Below are 20,778 nucleotides of genomic sequence, written 5' to 3' on the forward strand. Positions count from 1 at the left end.
GTGGAGTAATCATAACGGAAACCAGCCTGGGACTCTGCAATTTTACCATAATTATACCTTACACCAAGACGTGACCCTTCTGTTCAAAATAGAAACATATAACTTACTCAGGGCAAGTGAAATGTCCTTCAAGTTGGTAATACTATGAATAAATCAGTTATATCCAAGAGGCTAAATGAGACAAAGAATAAACCGAACTCTATTGATTAAACGCTATTTGCAGATTTGTAGTATTGCTGATCCCATTTTCTCATTACTTCGGTTCCAGCACGGAAGGACATCACGCGAGTATGACATGGAGCATTTGTTTTTTATGAGCACACTCATTGTCAACCATCTTTTTTGTCATATTCCTTGCCAGAGCTGTTAGGGTTTCAGATAAATCCACATTACCCGTTGTTTCTGTACGGAGGTGCAATCAAGTCTGATACCATCCACACCTGTATAACAACAGGTTTCACTGCTGCAATATTAGAATTCACGTGCAATATTAGAAATATATATTTTTCGATGTTTTTTTAATTATTTCTCAACAAAGATATATTATATCTCTACATTCAGTTTTGTAAAATATTATTTCGCTAAGTATGGTTATTGTAACCAGGAAGCACGTATCCGAAACTACACTCATGAGTCATATGTTTTTGTCATGAGTGACTGAGTCATATGACTTCCCTAAGCTGTTTTTGCACTATGCTATCATGTTTCCTGCTAGGCTAAACTCTTCATTACTGCGCTTCTTACATAGCCCGGTAAACATTTACTCCAAGAAATAGCGTTATCGTATTTAAAAATATATATCTTCAAAATAAAAAATATAATTCAAATGGAGCCGAGAACAATACTTAATTTCAGAGCCGAGGCAATCACAACGTGCCAAATCAATCTAGACTTGACTTGGATTATTTCGAATTTATTCTCTAGGTCTGGGAGACAGACCAAAAGCCTGGTTACCGGTTCTGTGCACGCGTGCGCTGAGGTATAGCGGAAGAGTGAGTGACTTGAGGTTATACCCCGCTTTGAACAGTACTACAGTTATGTTATGCACGACCTCGCGGGTATGGTGCTGATAAACCTAAACACTGAATCAAGATGAACATGAATTCGAACCCACGATCACAGGTTCCTGGCACGCCTAAGGGACGCAACCCCTAAGGGACTTTTTGACTGAACATGTGATGGTATCATGTGAGGATAGGACAGCGAAGAACAAGGTAGGACATCTGGTTTAGATACAGTAAACTACGGTTATAACGAACTCAAAGGGACCACTAATTTTAGTTCGTTATAAACGTAATTCGTTATAATCATATATACAGCATATATACAGCAAATGGTTGGGACAAAAAACCAACTCGTTATATCCGCCAGTTCGTTATAAGCGTGTTCGATATAAACGTAGTTTACTGTATCTTGTTTGTATATTACTTTTAACGCAGTCTATGGACCCAGAGATAGACCAAACCCCTATTGCAAGTTTGATTGAAGTATTTCAAACACTGCAACTCAACGTTTATATCTGTCTGTAGAGAAGTTATTGATTAAGCAATTGGCACATCTATGTCTGGGTTTTACAAAGGACGCTGATAATTCCCTTGAAATGAACCGTGGAGAATCAATATTCTGACATTGAAGTAACTCGCCGTGAATTTAACAATTCAATCTTAAACAATACGGTCGCAACAATTACAAAGGTGTAATTGATGTACATCTAAAAAATCAATTGATCTATTGTCCGCCTTCCGCAAGCAAATCAATTGATTACAGGTACGGTGGAAAACGCCATTGTCCCCAAGAAAAGGGAACTATAGTTTAAAGTTAAGAATTGAGCCAATTCATGGGTGAGTGCAACGAAAGCGATGTCGTTGTGAAGCACTTGGGAATCAAGAGTCAATGATTTTAAATTAGCATGCATGCATACTAGCAGAACTACCTCGTCAATTTCCACAGCGCTACGACTGTCGAAGTCTCTGTTAAAGTATGGCAGTTACGATCATCTTAGCGCTACGACTGTCGAAGTCTATGTTACAGTATGGCAGTTACGATCACCTTAGTGCTACGGCTGTCGAAGTCTATGTTAAAGTATGGCAGTTACGATCACCTTAGCACTACGACTGTCGAAGTCTATGTTAAAGTATGACAGTTACGATCACCTTAGCACTACGCTGTCGAAGTCTATGTTAAAGTATGACAGTTACGATCACCTTAGTGCTACGACTGTCGAAGTCTATGTTACAGTATGGCAGTTACGATCACCTTAGCACTACGACTGTCGAAGTCTATGTTACAGTATGGCAGTTACGATCACCTTAGTGCTACGGCTGTCGAAGTCTATGTTACAGTATGGCAGTTACGATCACCTTAGCACTACGACTGTCGAAGTCTATGTTACAGTATGGCAGTTACGATCACCTTAGTGCTACGGCTGTCGAAGTCTATGTTACAGTATGACAGTTACGATCACCTTAGCGCTACGCTGTCGAAGTCTATGTTACAGTATGACAGTTACGATCACCTTAGCGCTACGCTGTCGGAGTCTATGTTAAAGTATGACAGTTACGATCACCTTAGCACTACGACTGTCGAAGTCTATGTTACAGTATGGCAGTTACGATCACCTTAGTGCTACAGCTGTCGAAGTCTATGTTAAAGTACGGCAGTTACGATCACCTTAGCACTACGACTGTCGAAGTCTATGTTACAGTATGGCAGTTACGATCACCTTAGTGCTACGGCTGTCGAAGTCTATGTTACAGTATGACAGTTACGATCACCTTAGCGCTACGCTGTCGAAGTCTATGTTACAGTATGACAGTTACGATCACCTTAGCGCTACGCTGTCGAAGTCTATGTTAAAGTATGACAGTTACGATCACCTTAGCACTACGACTGTCGAAGTCTATGTTACAGTATGGCAGTTACGATCACCTTAGTGCTACAGCTGTCGAAGTCTATGTTAAAGTACGGCAGTTAATATCACCTTAGCACTACGACTGTCGAAGTCTATGTTAAAGTATGACAGTTACGATCACCTTAGCACTACGACTGTCGAAGTCTATGTTACAGTATGGCAGTTACTATCACCTTAGCACTACGACTGTCGACGTCTATGTTACAGTATGGCAGTTACGATCACCTTAGTGCTACGGCTGTCGAAGTCTATGTTAAAGTATGACAGTTACGATCACCTTAGCGCTACGGCTGTGGAAGTCTATGTTACAGTATGACAGTTACGATCACCTCAGCGCTACGGCTGTCGAAGTTTGTGTAAAAGTATGGGAGTATGATTGCTTTGTGGAACAGGGCAAAGTGCTGAAACATGCGTTTCCAACAACAATCTCTTGTTACATCTCCTATTATTACATGTTATTCCTCTGAATATGTCTGCATCAATGTGTTGAAATTACGAGATAAACCTACAGTCTGGTGAAATTTGATGTAGTCAAAATGTAAATTAGATACAGCTTATTTCAAATTCTTCAATGCATGGTAGAATCAACTGTAACCATTTCCAAACGGTAGGTTTCTTCAATGTATAGTTGAGTAAAAATTCGTCATTTGTCTAGCATGCGGCTCATAACGGGATTAACATCTCTTTGAAACCTATGGTAATTATGTTTCCTATCAACCCATTGCCAGTACCAGCTTCCTGTTTTGATATAGGCCATGTCAATACATGAATATGTTACGATAACGTAACGACAAACAACTCGATCGAAGCACCTTGATCGCAATTATGCCATTGGCCGGTCGTCCTGTATCGCGTCCCGGGGATCGACCTAGGCGGCAAATATCCAACCCTACGCATCCAGCTCTGAACACCTTCAAAGACATCCACTGTTTGTCGTCTTGGTGATACCTAATCAACAAGCGCCTGTTTATAGTCTATATACGCGAAGCCGCAGTGCTACATTCATACTTGAACAGGCTATACATTATAAATACCTCATTTATTTCTGGTACATGCAAGTAACTTGATAAGTTTCCTCTTTTTCATGAAGGGAGGAATGAAGGGATGCGAATGCTCTTTGGGAAACGGCGCCTACCGGATTGAGTCACGTGCATGGTGAACAGCCAGGCATGCCGCTCTTGCCAGCATTTGTTTCTCCTGGTCTGCTGAAGGCGTGACACCTCGCCATGCTGTGGAAGAGCATTGCCATTCTCTCAGGTGTTCTGTTGTGTTACATACTCCTGTCAGCTACAGTGTTTCATTATCTGGAACAGCCAAATGAAATCAGTGTGAAAGAAAAGACACGGGACTTTCACATGGAATTCCTACGTAAGTAACGATTATGTCATCTTTGAATTAATGCAAGCATTGATCATATTGAAGGTGAAGTGATGTGGGGTTTAACGTCGCGTTCAAGATGATTGCACTGATACAGTAACGTGCCTTCGTGTGTGTGTGTGTGTGCGTGCGTGCGTGCGTGCGTGCGTGCGTGCGTGCGTGCGTGCGTGCGTGCGTGCGTGCGTGCGTGCGTGCGTGCGTGCGTGCGTGCGTGCGTGCGTGCGTGCGTGCGTGCGTGCGTGCGTGCGTGCGTGCGTGCGTGCGTGCGTGCGTGCGTGCGTGCGTGCGTGCGTGCGTGCGTGCGTGCGTGCGTGCGTGCGTGCGTGCGTGCGTGCGTGCGTGCGTGCGTGCGTGCGTGCGTGCGTGCGTGCGTGCGTGCGTGCGTGCGTGCGTGCGTGCGTGCGTGCGTGCGTGCGTGCGTGCGTGCGTGCGTGCGTGCGTGCGTGCGTGCGTGCGTGCGTGCGTGCGTGCGTGCGTGCGTGCGTGCGTGCGTGCGTGCGTGCGTGCGTGCGTGCGTGCGTGCGTGCGTGCGTGCGTGCGTGCGTGCGTGCGTGCGTGCGTGCGTGCGTGCGTGCGTGCGTGCGTGCGTGCGTGCGTGCGTGCGTGCGTGCGTGCGTGCGTGCGTGCGTGCGTGCGTGCGTGCGTGCGTGCGTGCGTGCGTGCGTGCGTGCGTGCGTGCGTGCGTGCGTGCGTGCGTGCGTGCGTGCGTGCGTGCGTGCGTGCGTGCGTGCGTGCGTGCGTGCGTGCGTGCGTGCGTGCGTGCGTGCGTGCGTGCGTGCGTGCGTGCGTGCGTGCGTGCGTGCGTGCGTGCGTGCGTGCGTGCGTGCGTGTGTGTGTGTGTGTGACCAATGACCATACCCTGGCAAACTTGTAAAACGGTGCTTACTCTATCAACCACTGGATTGTTCGACCCATGCTCATAAGTTCAGGTAGCCTAGTGGTTGAAGCGTTTCGCTCGTCACGCCGAAGACCCGGCTTCGATTCCTGACATGTGTGTGTGTGTGTGTGTGTGTGTGTGTGTGTGTGTGTGTGTGTGTGTGTGTGTGTGTGTGTGTGTGTGTGTTTTAGTGTGTGTGAAGGCAACCCTTTGAACCCGTGACGAGGGTGGTGGAGAAGGATTACATTTATTGTATAACCAATGAGGTACGAGTGATCATTAATGTTTATCAATTAATGAAACTAATGTTATTCAGTGAGTGATACATTTTCCATAATCACGATTACCAAGTGGGTTCTTCTATTTATTGCCCAAATTCATTCGAGCGAGATAAATTTGAAGATACAAAGCTGTACTCGTGATACATTTCTGTAAGGCGCCTTTACATTCCAGATTTTGGTTCAATGTTATTTTTAACGGTCAAATCAGCAGCAGAAGTCTCTGGTAAATAAGAAGTCATATGGTCATATTTGTTCATATCTTAACAAGTAACTTCAGTAAAAAAGTGCATCCCGACCTTTTGTTCAGACTTCAAAAATCCTTTTGTGCAGGGTGTAATTTGTTTTCTCTTTTTTGGGGGACAAGGGATTCTTTGCTGAAACACTATTATAGAATAACATACATTGCCAGACTAATTGAATATATAAAATCCAATTTTGTGCCGCAATTATGCAATTTCAGTTCTTTGAAGAAATCGAAAATATGTTCAATTTCCACTTATCTGAACAATATTGATCCTGGAACCACATTTTTACCTTTTCAATTTTCAATTTCTTCATAAAATGATGTTTAAAAACATTACGAACCTTCGTCTGAATAGTTTGAGATAAATACCGCATGTTTCAGTTGGATAACGGCCCGCCTTGTTTGTATATAACATATTTCTTATCTGTGGCATAGACTAAAATATTGAAATTCCTTGTTCATTTTGCAATCCAATGTTAAACTCCCGAGCAATGACTTTGTATATTTTAATATTTGTCACTACCAATTGGTTTTAAAACGGTAAGTAATGTGCGTTTCGAACATTATGTATTGAAATTAACACATGGTCGACATCATGAAGGATTTCAAGTGAATTTGCAGCCCCGAAGTGTTAATTTTGTCCCTGAGGACATTCGCTTCCAGTCTTTGAAAGTCAGTTTTCAAAATCACGACATTGAAAACAAACGAATTGCAGTATGTATGGAATTCTGTGGTGGTGCCCCCACCCCCTTCTTCCCACCATGATAACATGTTATGAACCGTGAACTTATTAGTAAAGTGTCAAAGAGGACGCCCCTGATATGAATGGTCACATAATCGAATCGGTATATAACAGTAAGAATCTCATTAAAATCAGATCTTAGTTTTCGCTACCGCTAAACAAAGATCTGAGGACATCCCATTACGGGTCACGTCAGAACGACCTTTCGCGAACTTTGACCGATCAATGGAATGACTGACAAGAAATCGACATTAGCCAATCAGAAGGCAGCTTTACGAGCTTTACGACACTAGTTTCAAACTGGCGACTACGCTTCCAAGCATATTTTGACGCATTCTCGATTTAAATTTTTAAAACTGATAAAAATAACATTCTGGAGTGGCTTATAGATGGCCTAGATTGTATGGATATAATCTTGAAACCTGTAACTGTCGTTCGGAATACCCTCTGTTAAATATTTCGAGGTTGTACGATTAGAAAACACATTCCGTGTGTCACTTTCATGATCTGGTAAGCGACGCTCTGATTGTTTGGATGAAAGGTCGTTCTGACGTGACCCGTAATGGGATGTCCTCAGACTTTGTTTAGCGATAGGGAGAACTAAGATCTCATTTTAATGAGATTGAATACCCAGCCTATTGTACATATCATAGTTGCCTTTTGTTTCGCGATTTAGTCAATCAATAATGCAGAGTTTGCTGTTGATGGACTGGACAAGCGTCAGTGATCATATCTTTGGCTATTCAGTGTGTTGTAATATCCACTTGAAAATGATAAATAATTGAATCTAGTTGAAAAACACTGGATGGTCTAGTACGCACTGATACTACTGTGTCAAAGTCTACTCCTTGGGCGTGTACTAATACCAGCTATGATCAAATAAGACTATGCTTATCAGCTATGCTTAGAGTAACTATTAGCCCCTTAATACCGAGGGCCAGGCAGGGTAACAACAAGTGCCATACTTTTACATATTTTGGTATGACGCTGCCGTGGATCGAACCCTGGACCTTCCGCTCTCCGGTAAGCGCTCTACCCACTTGACCACGGAGGCGGTCCGATCATATTGAAAAGGGCGGCAGATGTTGTGATAGTGAGATGAAATAGTTTCGTATTTCATTCTATTCTATTTCATATGAATATTTTAAGTATTCGGTGAAATATCTGCTTCAATGGATGTGATGACTTGTTAACACTGTATACCCACCAATGCATGGTGCATCGATATAATTCAAATATCATTACTGAATGCTACTTCTATTTCAGCTATGAATAATGCACTTTGAAACATATTATTATGATTATACATCTAGAATTGATACCCATTGTGGTTTGTTGTTTGGATGGGACACGGTTATATTCTCTTGCATTCTCCTCTTCAACCACATAATAGCAAATCGATGGCCATCTTCTCGTGGCTAGCTCGCAATTTGAGGTAATCGTAACAATAGCTTCATATAATAATTAATCAGTAATAAAACTTACAATCTAGTCACATATTGTCACGGGACTCGGAATTTAATATTTGATGTAACGTTATTAATGTCGAGAAAGATTACAAATGTCAATGTTTATCTAAGCGTGACCATTTTTTATGTATAATTCCATTCTATTGTTACACGTGTGTGAAAAAGCAGTACCTAGGAACCGCTCACTCATGAACACAATCCAGTGTCATTTGATGCCATGTTGCTTCAGACCTTTTCAAACAAACATTGATGTGCTAGCTGCAACAGTGTTCACGAGAACCGCCTTCGACTCACATACACCACACGCACGCATGCACACACGCGCGCGCGCACACACACACACGTAAATACCTAAAAGTTATGGATCGACTCCGGATAGCTGGCATTATACTATTTTCAATATACACTCTTCAAAAAAAAAAGAAACGCATAGTTAAAAAATAAGGATATGTATTAAGCGGGTGTAAAAGTATCTACACAGAATATGCGTGAACACAATCAAATGAAATTAGACACAGTGATCGACAAAAGCATTGTCGTCATTGTCAGCATTAATTCAGTTCAGTCACTGCACATGTGTAGCCACATGGGGGCGTCATGGTCAGTACCTGGTCACACTACCTCTTGCAGCCGTCACTGCTCGACACCTCTTTGGCACAGATAGCACAAGTCGTCGGATTTTTTCGTGGGGAATTCTTCGCCATTCCTCCTGTAAGGCGTTGGCGAGTCGTGCCAGTGTGTGGGGACGCTAGTGACGTTGACGGACGCGTCGATCAAGTTCGTACCACAAATGTTTAATCGGGTTGAGATCAGACGATTTGGACGGCCATGGAAGGACATTGATGTTCTCATTAACAAGGAAATTAACTGTTGCACGTGATGTGTGGGACCGAGCGTTGTAATGTTGGAACAGCTCCCTCTGTCGGTCCAAAGTTGGGAGGAGGTGAGGACGCAGAATTTGGTCTGTGTATCGTTTTGCTGTAAGATTGCCCTGGACAACCACTAACTGTGATCTACATGTGTAGGATATGGCTCCCCACACCATGACATTCCCTCCACCAAATCGGTCCACCTGTCGAACGCAGTTCGGCGCAAAACGTTCATTTCGACGTCGGTATACACGTTGTCTGCCATCTCTTCGTTGAAGAAGAAAACGTGACTCATCGCTGAACCAAACGCGTCGCCAGTTCCTGATATCCCATGCCTGTACTCTGTAGCACCACCGGACACGTCGTTGACGGTGTAAACGTCGCAAGACAGGTCCAACTTTTGGTCATCTCGCTCGAATTCCCACTTCCCTCAGACGATTTCTGATGGTTTGGTCGGAAATTCTTCGCATACCAGGCACTTGTCCTGCAGTGTCCGTTGCTGTAGCAAATCGATTCCAAGGTGATGCAACCGGATGTACCGATCCTGAGCAGGAGTGGTCACTCTTGGTTTCCACTTCTGGGATGATCTTGAGTCGAATTTGGGGTATATCGATCCCATAGTCGAGATATGGTGCTTTGGTGAACGTTGAAGTGTCTTGCAAGGGCAGACTTGGACTCCCCTGCTTCCAAACGTCCAATGGCGATATTTCGGTAAGCTGCAGTTAATCTTGGCATTTTTCGATCTCCGTTCACGTCAGAAAATTCGTAATGAACTGATGAATTTTGTACGGTCTTTTTATAGTCAGTGTCTCTACTCTTGTTTCCAACACGTTGCACGTGCATTGTGCAGAAAACCTTTTCTGAAAGCAATTTCCATGCATCCTTTGCATTTTTGCTGATAAACGTTTACAAAAACCATTTGGAGATGTGTTTGCGCGCAATGCACAACAAACATGACATGTTTAACGGGAATCAAACATAAGAATTGTCTTTATGACAATTGCTGGGGGAAAAAAATTTGAATAGGAAATCTCAAAACACTTATGCGTTTCTTTTTTTGAAGAGTGTATAATTTCCGGTCGTTTGTCAGCCTTCATTAATGCTGTCCACATTTTATGAACCAGACGTTTCCATCATAGAAATTCCCATGTTATATCAATAAGGAGGTAGCTATATAAATATTAAAACATTAGCATTAAAAACATGTAATATAATCTATAACGGTGTTGCGTTGTGGGACCTGTCGTCTACTTCTTGTAATTAGTCTAGCTACCACAGACAACTAGACGCCAACGAGTACCAACCAATTGAACGCTTCTCTTTGATGCGACGTCAGTTGTCAAGTATGGATAAAGGTGTCTGCTTCATATTAGGCGGGGCATTTGAGAATTACTATTTATGTATATACACATGGGCATTAATTAAGCACTACCTCATTCAAATTAAATTCTGAAAAATAAAGACAAACCCTGATCTAAATTCAATTGAACATTAGGGGCGGTCAGGTAGCCTAGCGGTTAAAGCGTTCGTTCGGTTCGATTCCCGACACTGGTATAATGTGTGAAGCCCATTTCTGGTGTCCCCCGCCGTGATATTGCGGGAATAGTGATATAAGCGGCGTAAAACCATACTCACTCACTCACTCACTCTATTGAACATTACCTCGATCCTCCAGTTCAAACCCTGAATGAACGGACCCAGGCACTGCACCAGGAATGACAGAGAATCCCAATGTTGAAAATCAGACGCCTGATTTGGAGACTTCCCGAGAATGTCATCCGTGAGAGGGGTACCATCTTCCCGAGGCAAGGGAGTTAACTATAAAAATCCAGTTGAACTTTTACAGACAGTTAACTCCTTTGCCTAGGGAAAATGGAGGGGTACCTACTCTAGATACTGTTTGCAGTCAGGGGTGATTCCTATCGACAATAATCGACCGTTCTTCACTGTATCATGTAATCTATGACAATGACACTGACGTTGTTTAAAATTGGCAATAGCTGAACATCCATGAACAAATCATAAAATTTCCAATAATTTCCTTATGAAAATTACCATTTTTCTTTTTCTCCTCGAAAACTACCACACATTCATCAATAAGCCCCATATCATGGGTTGCAGCGTGCAAAACAATGACACGATTACCTTTACCTGATGGTCTTTGGATGCTTTTTGTCCATCTGCCGATAGCCACATGTAGTCAGTGGAATGATTCACCAAGGTAAATTATCTGGACGCCCTGACTGTGATAGTTATGAATGGTTCGGAGATAATGTGACCTCAAAGACAGCATGGAATATTTTCCCCTGTAAAGTGCTCGGTCATCGCCACGCGCTGTGTATCGAAATCCCATCTCTTGTAGAGCAATAGTTAGTGCCGTAAACATTTATTGTATCTTTAATTCCTCGCTAATTCTACTACAAGTCAGGGTTACTTTCTGCTCATACAGTTTGTACACTATAGGCCTAATCACCCTGTATCAAAGCTTTCTAATATCCTTTTACGTCCCAGTTTTGTTTTTGAGACCTGTTTTGTTTTATTTATCATACTGTAGACTTGATGGTATGCATTGAAAACCCAATAGCTTGGGCAGTTCGGTAATTCACCCTATCTAAATTAATAAATGGTTTCCTTCTATCTCTCTAAAGTGTAAAGAACTTGTACATACATTTCCCAGTACAGACTCCATATCGTGTACCATGGTTATGGCTATGCAAGTGTAATGTAACAAGCATCATTGGAGCAATGTTAACAAAACAAACACATCATCATCTTGTCATTTTAGAAGATGCATATCTAGAATTTTCTCAAAATGATTTTTGTGTGTGGATTAGATGTTTTATGAAGACTACATTATTATCATTATAACGGAGTCACGTGCGCATATTTCTATAGTCCATTTTAGACTGCCATCACTGAATAAATGTAAACTTTCTGTTTTCGTTAGAATTTGCCTCCTATAAACTTGTCGATAGGACTCCTTGTGACTGAAACACTTCAAACCACAGGTAGGTCGATCGGTAGTTACTCGATATTTCAATAACAACAGTCTGTGAAAAATTATATCCTTTTTTAACAGGCAAAAAGCAGTTTTCTAGCATTTCCGACAGGCGTTCTGTAAACTAACATTCCGAACATATATGTTTGTGTAGACGAAAGTCATACAAATGTCAACTTTAACTTTGTCAGGTTACACAATGATATAAATATCCTATTGGTGAGGAACGATTCTCTCTCCCCGCCCTTGATTTGTAATATGGGCTGCAGCTTCAGGATTAGTCCCTCCAAAACACACACACACACACACACACACACACACACACACACACACACACACACACTGAATTCCTTCCTACAGTCCTGCTTACTGCGTGTATTCTACAGCTCGAGGCACAAATGAATGTTCCAGCTGCCCACAAAACTAAATGGTTATTCCACAGAATATACACATTATCCAAAGACGCTATATCGAGGAACAGTGTAGTAAGCATTATTCTGAAGGACTGAGGAATGATGCTTATGTTTGATTTTCAGGTAACTTCTCGTGTATAAATAGTGGCGATATGGAGATCTTCGTAGAGCGATTGATGGCGGCGTACGACATGGGCGTGGTGGCGACAGCCAATAAGACGTCGGTAACTAACTGGGACTTCGCAAGTGCTATCTTCTTCACCTTGACCGTTGTTACTACGATAGGTACGCATTGGGGTCGGTATCACAGTCCTAAGGCCAATTTCACCGGCGCTGTTATAAATGGCTAGTCCCTCAGCTGCGAACTCGAAGCTATGTGTGCTCCACTTGTACTCTCCGAGGTCCCTGTTCGCAAAAAATACCCCAAAAAAAGTAAAGGATCATGAACTCATAAGTGATAACAAGTATAAGAACTTAGATAAGTGCTGCCGACAAACATCCTGTGCAAGAACGTTTAAAACATTTATTTTTTATTTTTTTATTTTTTTATTTATTTATTTTTTACGTTTAAAACATAACACCAAAACACACATGCGTAGGGTGTCAGTCTTGATTTTGATACATTCGAGGAAGGTCGATTAATCTCTGAAAATCTTTTATGATTCTGCTTATCATAAGTTGTGATTTACTTGATTTCATTCATTGTTTGTGTATGAACTAGCGATGCGGCGTCTGAAACGTACAGTGTCTATGGGCTTTTGGCAGGCTGGAATGTGGCAGAAGTCCGTGTGCAGTGACCATGTGTTCAGTGTTTCACCGTCTGTGATTAGCAAACTATGGAACAGGTAACAACAAACCGTAAATGTTGACGATCGACCCCGTTCAGGGCGTCCCAGGTCAACGATATGAGTACAGCATGGATTAATCCAAAACCCGGCTCTACGAGATTGAACTGAAACGGAGAATGAAATTGTTGCAAATTGTTGCTACTGGAGTAGGAGTTAAGGGTTAGACGATTAGAAATCGTCTCCATGCAGTTCAACTCCAAGGTCGACGGCCACGTGTTGTACTTCCCCTTACAAATCGTCACATTGCCAACAGACGTCAATGGTGTACAAAGAATCGAAACTGGGGTAATCGTCTCTGGTCGCGTGTCATGTTTTAAGATGAGTCCCGATGAGTCCCGATTCACTTTGCACTTCCGTGTCTGGCGACGTCAGTCTGAGACCTCTTGACAGTTTCGCCGGTGGATCGTTTTGGTGAGGGTTAGAATCACCATGACTGAGCGAACCCCACTCCATTTTGTGCAGGAAATAGTCACTGGACAGTTCTGTCATACAGCTTCTTTTTATGTACATATTTATTTACAATGTGCATACAGATTTCCTTAACTTATAAGCATAAAGACGCTGTCCGTCATTGTCACACTCAATCCTGAGTTTGGTCACACTCTACCAGTGTCCGTGTACTAAAGTCTCTCTATATAATAATACTTATGTCTTATGTTCGATCCTATATGGTGAGTCTGAGACCTTGTCACGCCAATACTTCGTAGTGTTAAGAAACTAAAACGGCCGAATCGTTATTCCAGCAACGATGCGGCCGCTGCGGTCAGCAGTGACCTGGCACCATTCGCTGCCTGACCTCACCAAGAACACTTGGGATAACTTGTCCCAAGCCTTCAAAGACATGTTTGGTCTCAACACAGCTGGTAGTCGCGCGAGGGTAGATGCTCTCTTCCATTACGAAAGCACCCCCAGAAGGCCAACATTTATAGAATACCGTGGCCAATGGTACCAATTTAAAGTTATTTCCGAGTTTCCCTTACTTTTTTTTAAAGAGTATATTACAGCCGTAAAGATCCGGGTTAGACTGGGTCTTTAGCAACGACCCGATAGTAACGGTATCGGGTGGCCAGGCTTGCTGACTTGGTTGAAGCACGATCTTATCCCAATTGCGTAGATCGTTGCTCATGATACCAATCACTGGATTGTCTGGTCCAGACTTGATTATTTTCAGACCGCCTTCATATAGCTGGAATATTGCTGAGTGTGGCTTCAAACGACAAACAATCACACAATCACACCGTGAAATAACACATTGCTGTACAAGGTTCAAATGCTTCTATAACTTCAGGCTATGGCAACATCGCCCCCACCACCTTGGCTGGACAGGTTTTCTGCATACTCTGTGCCCTGTGCGGAATACCTTTATGTACTGTGTTCCTGGCAGCCATTGGTCAGAAGCTGAGGTATCCCATCACGAAGCTCCAGGAGAGGCTGGTCACGAACCGATCTCACCGTGTCTGCAGATGTGTCAAATTTTGTCTGTGTGTGTTGCTGGGGTCCACCCTGCTGATCCTCCTGCCCTCAATCATGTTCACATTGGTGGAGGGGTGGCACTATGGCGAGTCCGTGTACTATACTGTTATAACGCTCACTACTATAGGATTCGGGGACTATGTAGCAGGTAGGTATGATTTTGGATTAACGTCTTGCAACCCTATCTTCCCGCAGCAGGAGAGTTAACTGACTACAAAAGTCTAGTTTCCAAACTTGGCGAACTACGCTGGTATTATGGAGTTATATTTTGGCTGGACTCACGAGTCTACGCATAGTTAAATCAAGATAACGCAAAGAAATTGAAATTTCGGTTCGTAACTGTCTTCCAGATTTTGGTTGATTTCAGGATTTGCAAAGCATGTGCACCGCCAATCTTGTTGTCAACAGATATTTTCCTGGTCTTCTCATGTTTTTAGTCAAGGTGCTCACGTGATTTGATGCACTTTGCGATATCACAATATAGATCTTGATTATCGATCAGATCGTCTTGACTGGGGGCCGCCATTTTGTTTGAAGCAAATGCAATTGATACGAGAGGTGGAATCCGATTGGTCCATCGGAGAGGCATAGAAGGGACATAGCTCGTAAGTAGTATAGGACAGCGCTGTGGTGACTAAGGCAGCAGGAGTTATCTCCCTTACGGAAGTGGCAGGAGTTATCTCCCCCACCAAAACGGCGAGGAGCAGGAGAAGCGCACGTAAATCCTCAACTTAAAATTAAAAGAAGCGCACGTAAAATCTTCCACTGAAACAAGTAAGGCTATCATGGGCATCAGGGTTGGCAATCAGAGGGAGGAGGAGGAGGTATCTCTTTTGTGAGTTGGGAAAGCAATGATCAAAGCGTTTTCTTTCGGGAGAGTTGGGTCGCCCTGAAAACGACCAAGGTAGATACAGTTGGCGCATGGCGTCCTGTGGTTCCCGTTAACACCTTCTGTAGCCTTTTCTCCTCCTGGAGTTGTAGCCCGCGTGCTCTGACGAGCAGCCTTGGTGGTCCGCTGTTCACGGGGAACCTTTCCTTCTCCGGGGGATGTAGCTGGGGCACTCTTACTATGAGCCTTTTCTCCGGGGAACGTAGCCGGGATGGATTGAGGTGTTGTCTGCATGGTACATACCATTCTCGATGCGATGATGATCTTTTCTGAACCTAAACGAGTTTTTTGCTGTTTTGATGGGTCCAGCGCGCCAATGGGTCTGACACGCAGGGCTCTGATTGGTCCGTTCTGGGGCCATGTCTGAGCCTAGGTTTCCTAAACCAGCCCGCACCTTGTGTTTCTTTGCCATAGGAACAGGCATGTTCCATGGGAGAGAAAGCACAACCCACCTTCACCAATCTCTGAATCGACCCGTGAAGATCCGGTCAGAATAGGTCTTCAGGAATCATTGCTTGTTGTAAAAGGCGACTAACAGGATCGGGTCGCTGACTTGGTTGATGCATGTCATCGTATCAATCACTGGATTGTCTGGTCCTGACGCGATCATTTACAGACCGCCGTCTGACTGGAATAGTGCGGCGTTAAACAACAAACAAACATCGATGAATCAAGGTTTCTTGACTTTAAAAGAAGGCCACAGTCCTGTTTAGAGACGCGCTTACCATCAGTGGGCTAAATGTCTGATATAGTGATGGCACTGTGATGGTATGGGTTTGCAACACCTCCAGCTACAGAACATACCTTGTCTGGCTTCGTTATCGTGATTGGGGTTTTGAGTCAATTACGCGTAGAATTGGTCGTCAGGCTGAATTCTCACAGTATAATATTCGCCAACACTCAGTTCGCCTGTCAAGGTAGTTTAGGAATGGGAACATCCGGGAACTGCTTTGGTCAGTTAAAATCTCAACCCTACTGAACATGTGTGTGATGAACAATAGACATACTGAAGTCCTATAGCGCCCTAGCATATGGGCTAACTCACCCAGAGCATGCCAAGACGACGCCAGGCAGTCCGGGCCTTTCCCTTGATGGTCATGCTAACATTCTGTTCCCAGCTGTGAAACAATCACACCTTTACCGTTGATTTTGCATGTAGTTTCATATTGCCAAAACCCATGCTCAAATCGTGCATGTTATCTACTTAAATGTTCAACCTATTTATGCTGCTCCACCTTTGATAGGGATTCTCTTAGCATTCCATGATGCACAGAACTGATTCTCCTGATGTCACGTGTGTATTTACAGACATATCTGATCAACATTAACAGGGAGGAGTATGCCACGCGGACTAACACAGAATAACGCAGACCACGTTTTTTGACATTTTGAAACTCAGATACGAAATTAAAAACACTACAGACAGTTCCACGTGCCACCACATACCACAGTAAAACAAATCAACTTAGGGACGGACCATTTTATATCCTAGATGGGCCTCTGATTTTATCAAAAAAATATAGTTTTCCCGAAAATGCTTGAAATAATAATTATGCTTCAAACTGTTGAAAAAAAAAGGTTGTCACCCAGAAAAAGTACTTTCTTGAAAGATCTTATTAAAAATATAGTTTTTTGTTTTTTTTAATATCTGGGTTTGCAGCTGTTGCTGAAAAAATACTCACAATCTCCAATGTGAAATGTCCGGTCCCTAAGAACTGTAAGCAGAATGTGTACTGTGGGTGTGTTTCTGTTGCAGGTCTAAAGGCGGTGCCGCACCGTGAAATATATCGTGCTGTGGCAGCTGTGTGGGTGACTCTAGGTCTCGCCTGGGTAGCCTTGCTCATCAGCGAGATGACCGGGGACATCAATGACAAGATCGTCAAAAAGGAAAAGAAATGCTGTACCGAACATGTCAGTGTCAAACTGTGCAAAAACGAAATATAATGCAGAACCAAAAATGTCAGACTGTGCAAACCGACTGTTAGTGATTAACCTATAGTTTCTGTCGTCATTAGCAACAGTCACATCACGGCAGAGAGGTAGTTGAATGTTGAATTACGCCGCAGTCAGCCATGTACTACAGCTATACCACGGCCATATTTCGACCAAAACGATGGTCACAGTCTGTAACCACGGATCCCCATTTAAGCCAGTTTGGGAGCAAATTTGGGGCACCATTCCTCGCCGGATTATACACGTCGACCACGACACAAACCAGAATTTGCTGTATGTTAGAGACAATTCATGTAGAGGCGGTGACCCAGTCGTTTAAGGCATCGGAATTCGCCGCGTAGAGTTGCGTCCCTTAGGCGTACCAGAAACCTGTGATCGTAGTCTCGAATCGCGTTCCTCTGATTTCAAGCTGACACACCGTGATACATAAGAAATTCTGCACAAAGCGGCATTTAAACCAAACTCACTCACTCTCTCACAGTTCAATTAAAGCCAGGCATTCCCTAGCCTTGACAGGATCCATTGGTCTTTGGTTCGAATCCTCCATTAATCCCGATTATGATCCTTGGTCTGTGGGGATAAACGTCTGTTATCGGTTTCTTATCCAATAACTTGACACGTCATGATATAACAGGAAACTGTTAAAAGCTGAGTTTAGCTGAGTCTCTCTCTTAAGTTCTCGTCCATTAAACGTGAATTAAAGGCCAATTCATGTCTACAGCATTCACGACTGATTCGATGAAGGAGCGGTGTTTGACCCGTTTAGAGGATGGCGCTGCCGGTGTACTGATGTGAATCAGTGTTTTAATTCAAAGTGAGAGAGTTGGGTGTAAAGTCACTTCTAACAGTATTCCAGTTATATCACAGAGTGTCAGCTTACTGTGGAAGGAAGCCCCGACGTGATGCATGCTTGGGTATGGGGCTGACAAACCTAGAAACATAATTCGAACCAGGATTCGAACCCATAATGACAGGTTTCTGGCGTGCCTTAGGGACGCAACTCTGCACGACCAATTCTGGCGCCTTAGACGATTGTGCTCCATCGTAGTAGTGGTGGTGGTGGTAGTAGTTGTGGTAGTAGTAGTAGGTGGAGTTGTGTCTGTAAAATTTGTAGTTGTATCACACACATTTTCCATACTTTTTGTCTTAATAACAAAACTGAAATGGCTTTTCTTATCTCACAGGTCAGTAAACAGGATGAATTACAGATGGCATCTCTCGAGTCTTAGAAAATGTGAAAGTGAAGTGACGTGTTTGAGATACGAGACCCCGTGTCCTCGTTCTGTGGGTGGAACTATGGGCGCTTGGGAACCTTGATTATATTGGTGACTCTTTGACAGAATACAGTTGAATTCATCACCATCCATGCCCGTCTTCATGTTGAAATAGTCGATATTTTGTACATATGTACCACGAAGAATCCAAAGGACTCCACGACGAAATCAGCCTAGCCTTATTCAATCGGCACATGTTGTTGAAAGATATATACGTGTTGTGCCTATGTGAAAAAATACATACCCTCGTGCAACCAGGTTTCCTTACGGAAGTAGTGATATTATCAGTGTACCGAAGCAGTACAGCGGCATACCACGATGAAGACAATACTCTCTTGATACCAGTATACCACGATGAAGACAATACTCTCTTGATACCAGTATACCGCGATGAAGACAATACTCTCTTGATACCAGTATCCCGCGATGAAGACAATACTCTCTTGATACCAGTATACCACGATGAAGACAATGCTCTCTTGATACCAGTATACCACGATGAAGACAATACTCTCTTGATACCACTATACCGCGATGAAGACAATACTCTCTTGATACCACTATACCGCGATGAAGACAATACTCTCTTGATACCAGTATACCACGATGAAGACAATACTCTCTTGATACCAGTATACCACGATGAAGACAATACTCTCTTGATACCACTATACCGCGATGAAGACAATACTCTCTTGATACCAGTATACCACGGTGAAGACACGCAATTGGTATACGATAACATGTATCAACCAAGTCCGCAAGCCTGACCATCCGATCCCGTTAGTTGCCTCTTACGACAAGCATAGTATGACGCGACCTGGGATCGAACCTCGGACCTTCCGCTCTCCGGGTGGATGCTCTACCACTAGACCACGGAGGCGGTCCAATCTCATTGGAGTGTAATCTGATCCATTATTGTTGGAAATGCATTCTGTCCCAGTATTCACCCATCTATGGATTTATCACTGTGTGATTAGACATGCAATAAGAGCGGGGCTTGCAAATCGTGGTTCTTCTGTCTTAATCGTTAATGTTATTCCCCATCTCCTATGAAACTGCATGAATGTGAAACTCGTTCTAAAATGTCACTACGAGCCGGCTTACACACAAATGGTTCTATATACCTTGATGAATGTTATATCGAAACTGTTATTGTTGTCTATTACTGACCCATGTGTTTCAAATTGTATGTTTTTGAATATCAATATTTTTATAATTATTATAAATGTATGAACTCGGTGGTTGCGTTCATTATAATCTGCATGTGGTAGTAATATCTGTGTTTAATCGTTTTCCACTTCTACAATTTGAAAATATCCAAAGGTTCGGGTGCCCTATAGAACCATCTGGATTTGCTCTTCTTGATTTTAATACTTTTTAGCAATCAGATGTGTGTTGTTTTTATCGCCGCTTTGAACAGTATTATAGCTACATCACGGTGGAGATAACAACAGACTGAACCCGAGTTGAAGCCTCCCTCCCTCATACTTGGGCAAGCGAAAAAGACTTGGGATTCCAAATAACTGAAATCTGATGACATACATTTCATAACCGCCGAACATTGGATATCTTTATACTGATTGTACGTGATCACCTTAATGCACCAAATATATATTTTGAATTTTACATATAAACTAACTGCAATTTTCACACTTCGTTTATTTTACTGTATTACTAAATAAACAAACTTCAGTAACATATGTCATTCTGGTTGTATGTCCATGTGAGATTCATACGAGGGCTGGTCAAAAAGTTCTAAGCCTAACTTTCAACTTTGGGCCATAAAGTGAACTAGTCAATGTAGGACATTGTTTGAGTAGTTCATTGAAAGTGTATTTACTCTGTTGGGGCCGTTTGTATATTAGTGACAGCCAGTTGAACGTGATGGGGTTCCAAATGGACACAGAAATGGAAAAGAACGAGTACCGAGCAGTCATCAAGTTTTTTACTTTAGGGAAAAGTACTCCCCAAGAAATTCATGACCGCATGTCACAGGTGTATGGGGATAGGTGCCCTAGCTATTCCACTGTTAAACGTTGAGCATCTATGTTTAAGGCGTGGGAACAATTAACCTTGATGATGACGCTAGGTCTGGACGTCCCTTAACTTCAATCAAGAAGATTCCATCAAGAAGATTCCACCAAGGAGATAGAAAAA

General features: G+C 42.9%; 1 protein-coding gene across 4 annotated transcripts; it reads left to right on the forward strand.

The window, feature by feature from the left end:
* Positions 1–1,159: 1,159 nt before the first annotated feature.
* Positions 1,160–20,257, forward strand: LOC139442866 (potassium channel subfamily K member 16-like). 4 transcript variants are annotated; one of them, XM_071223769.1, is made up of 6 exons: positions 1,160–1,214; positions 4,002–4,279; positions 12,305–12,466; positions 14,318–14,650; positions 17,148–17,302; positions 18,529–20,257. In XM_071223769.1, exons 2-6 carry the CDS (start codon positions 4,138–4,140, stop codon positions 18,571–18,573), a joined length of 837 nt encoding a protein of 278 aa, XP_071079870.1. In that variant the 5' UTR covers positions 1,160–1,214; positions 4,002–4,137; the 3' UTR covers positions 18,574–20,257. The 4 variants fall into 4 exon arrangements, 3 of the variants coding, with proteins under 3 accessions (XP_071079870.1, XP_071079869.1, XP_071079871.1); XR_011651703.1 differs by lacking the exon at positions 1,160–1,214 and having other exon boundaries at positions 3,891–4,279; positions 17,148–17,617; XM_071223768.1 differs by lacking the exon at positions 1,160–1,214 and having other exon boundaries at positions 3,891–4,279.
* The last annotated feature ends 521 nt before the right edge of the window (positions 20,258–20,778 follow it).

Source organism: Haliotis cracherodii, unplaced genomic scaffold (genome assembly GCF_022045235.1).
Source record: "Haliotis cracherodii isolate W230 unplaced genomic scaffold, xgHalCrac1.p SCAF_5, whole genome shotgun sequence".
NCBI lineage: Eukaryota > Metazoa > Mollusca > Gastropoda > Lepetellida > Haliotidae > Haliotis > Haliotis cracherodii.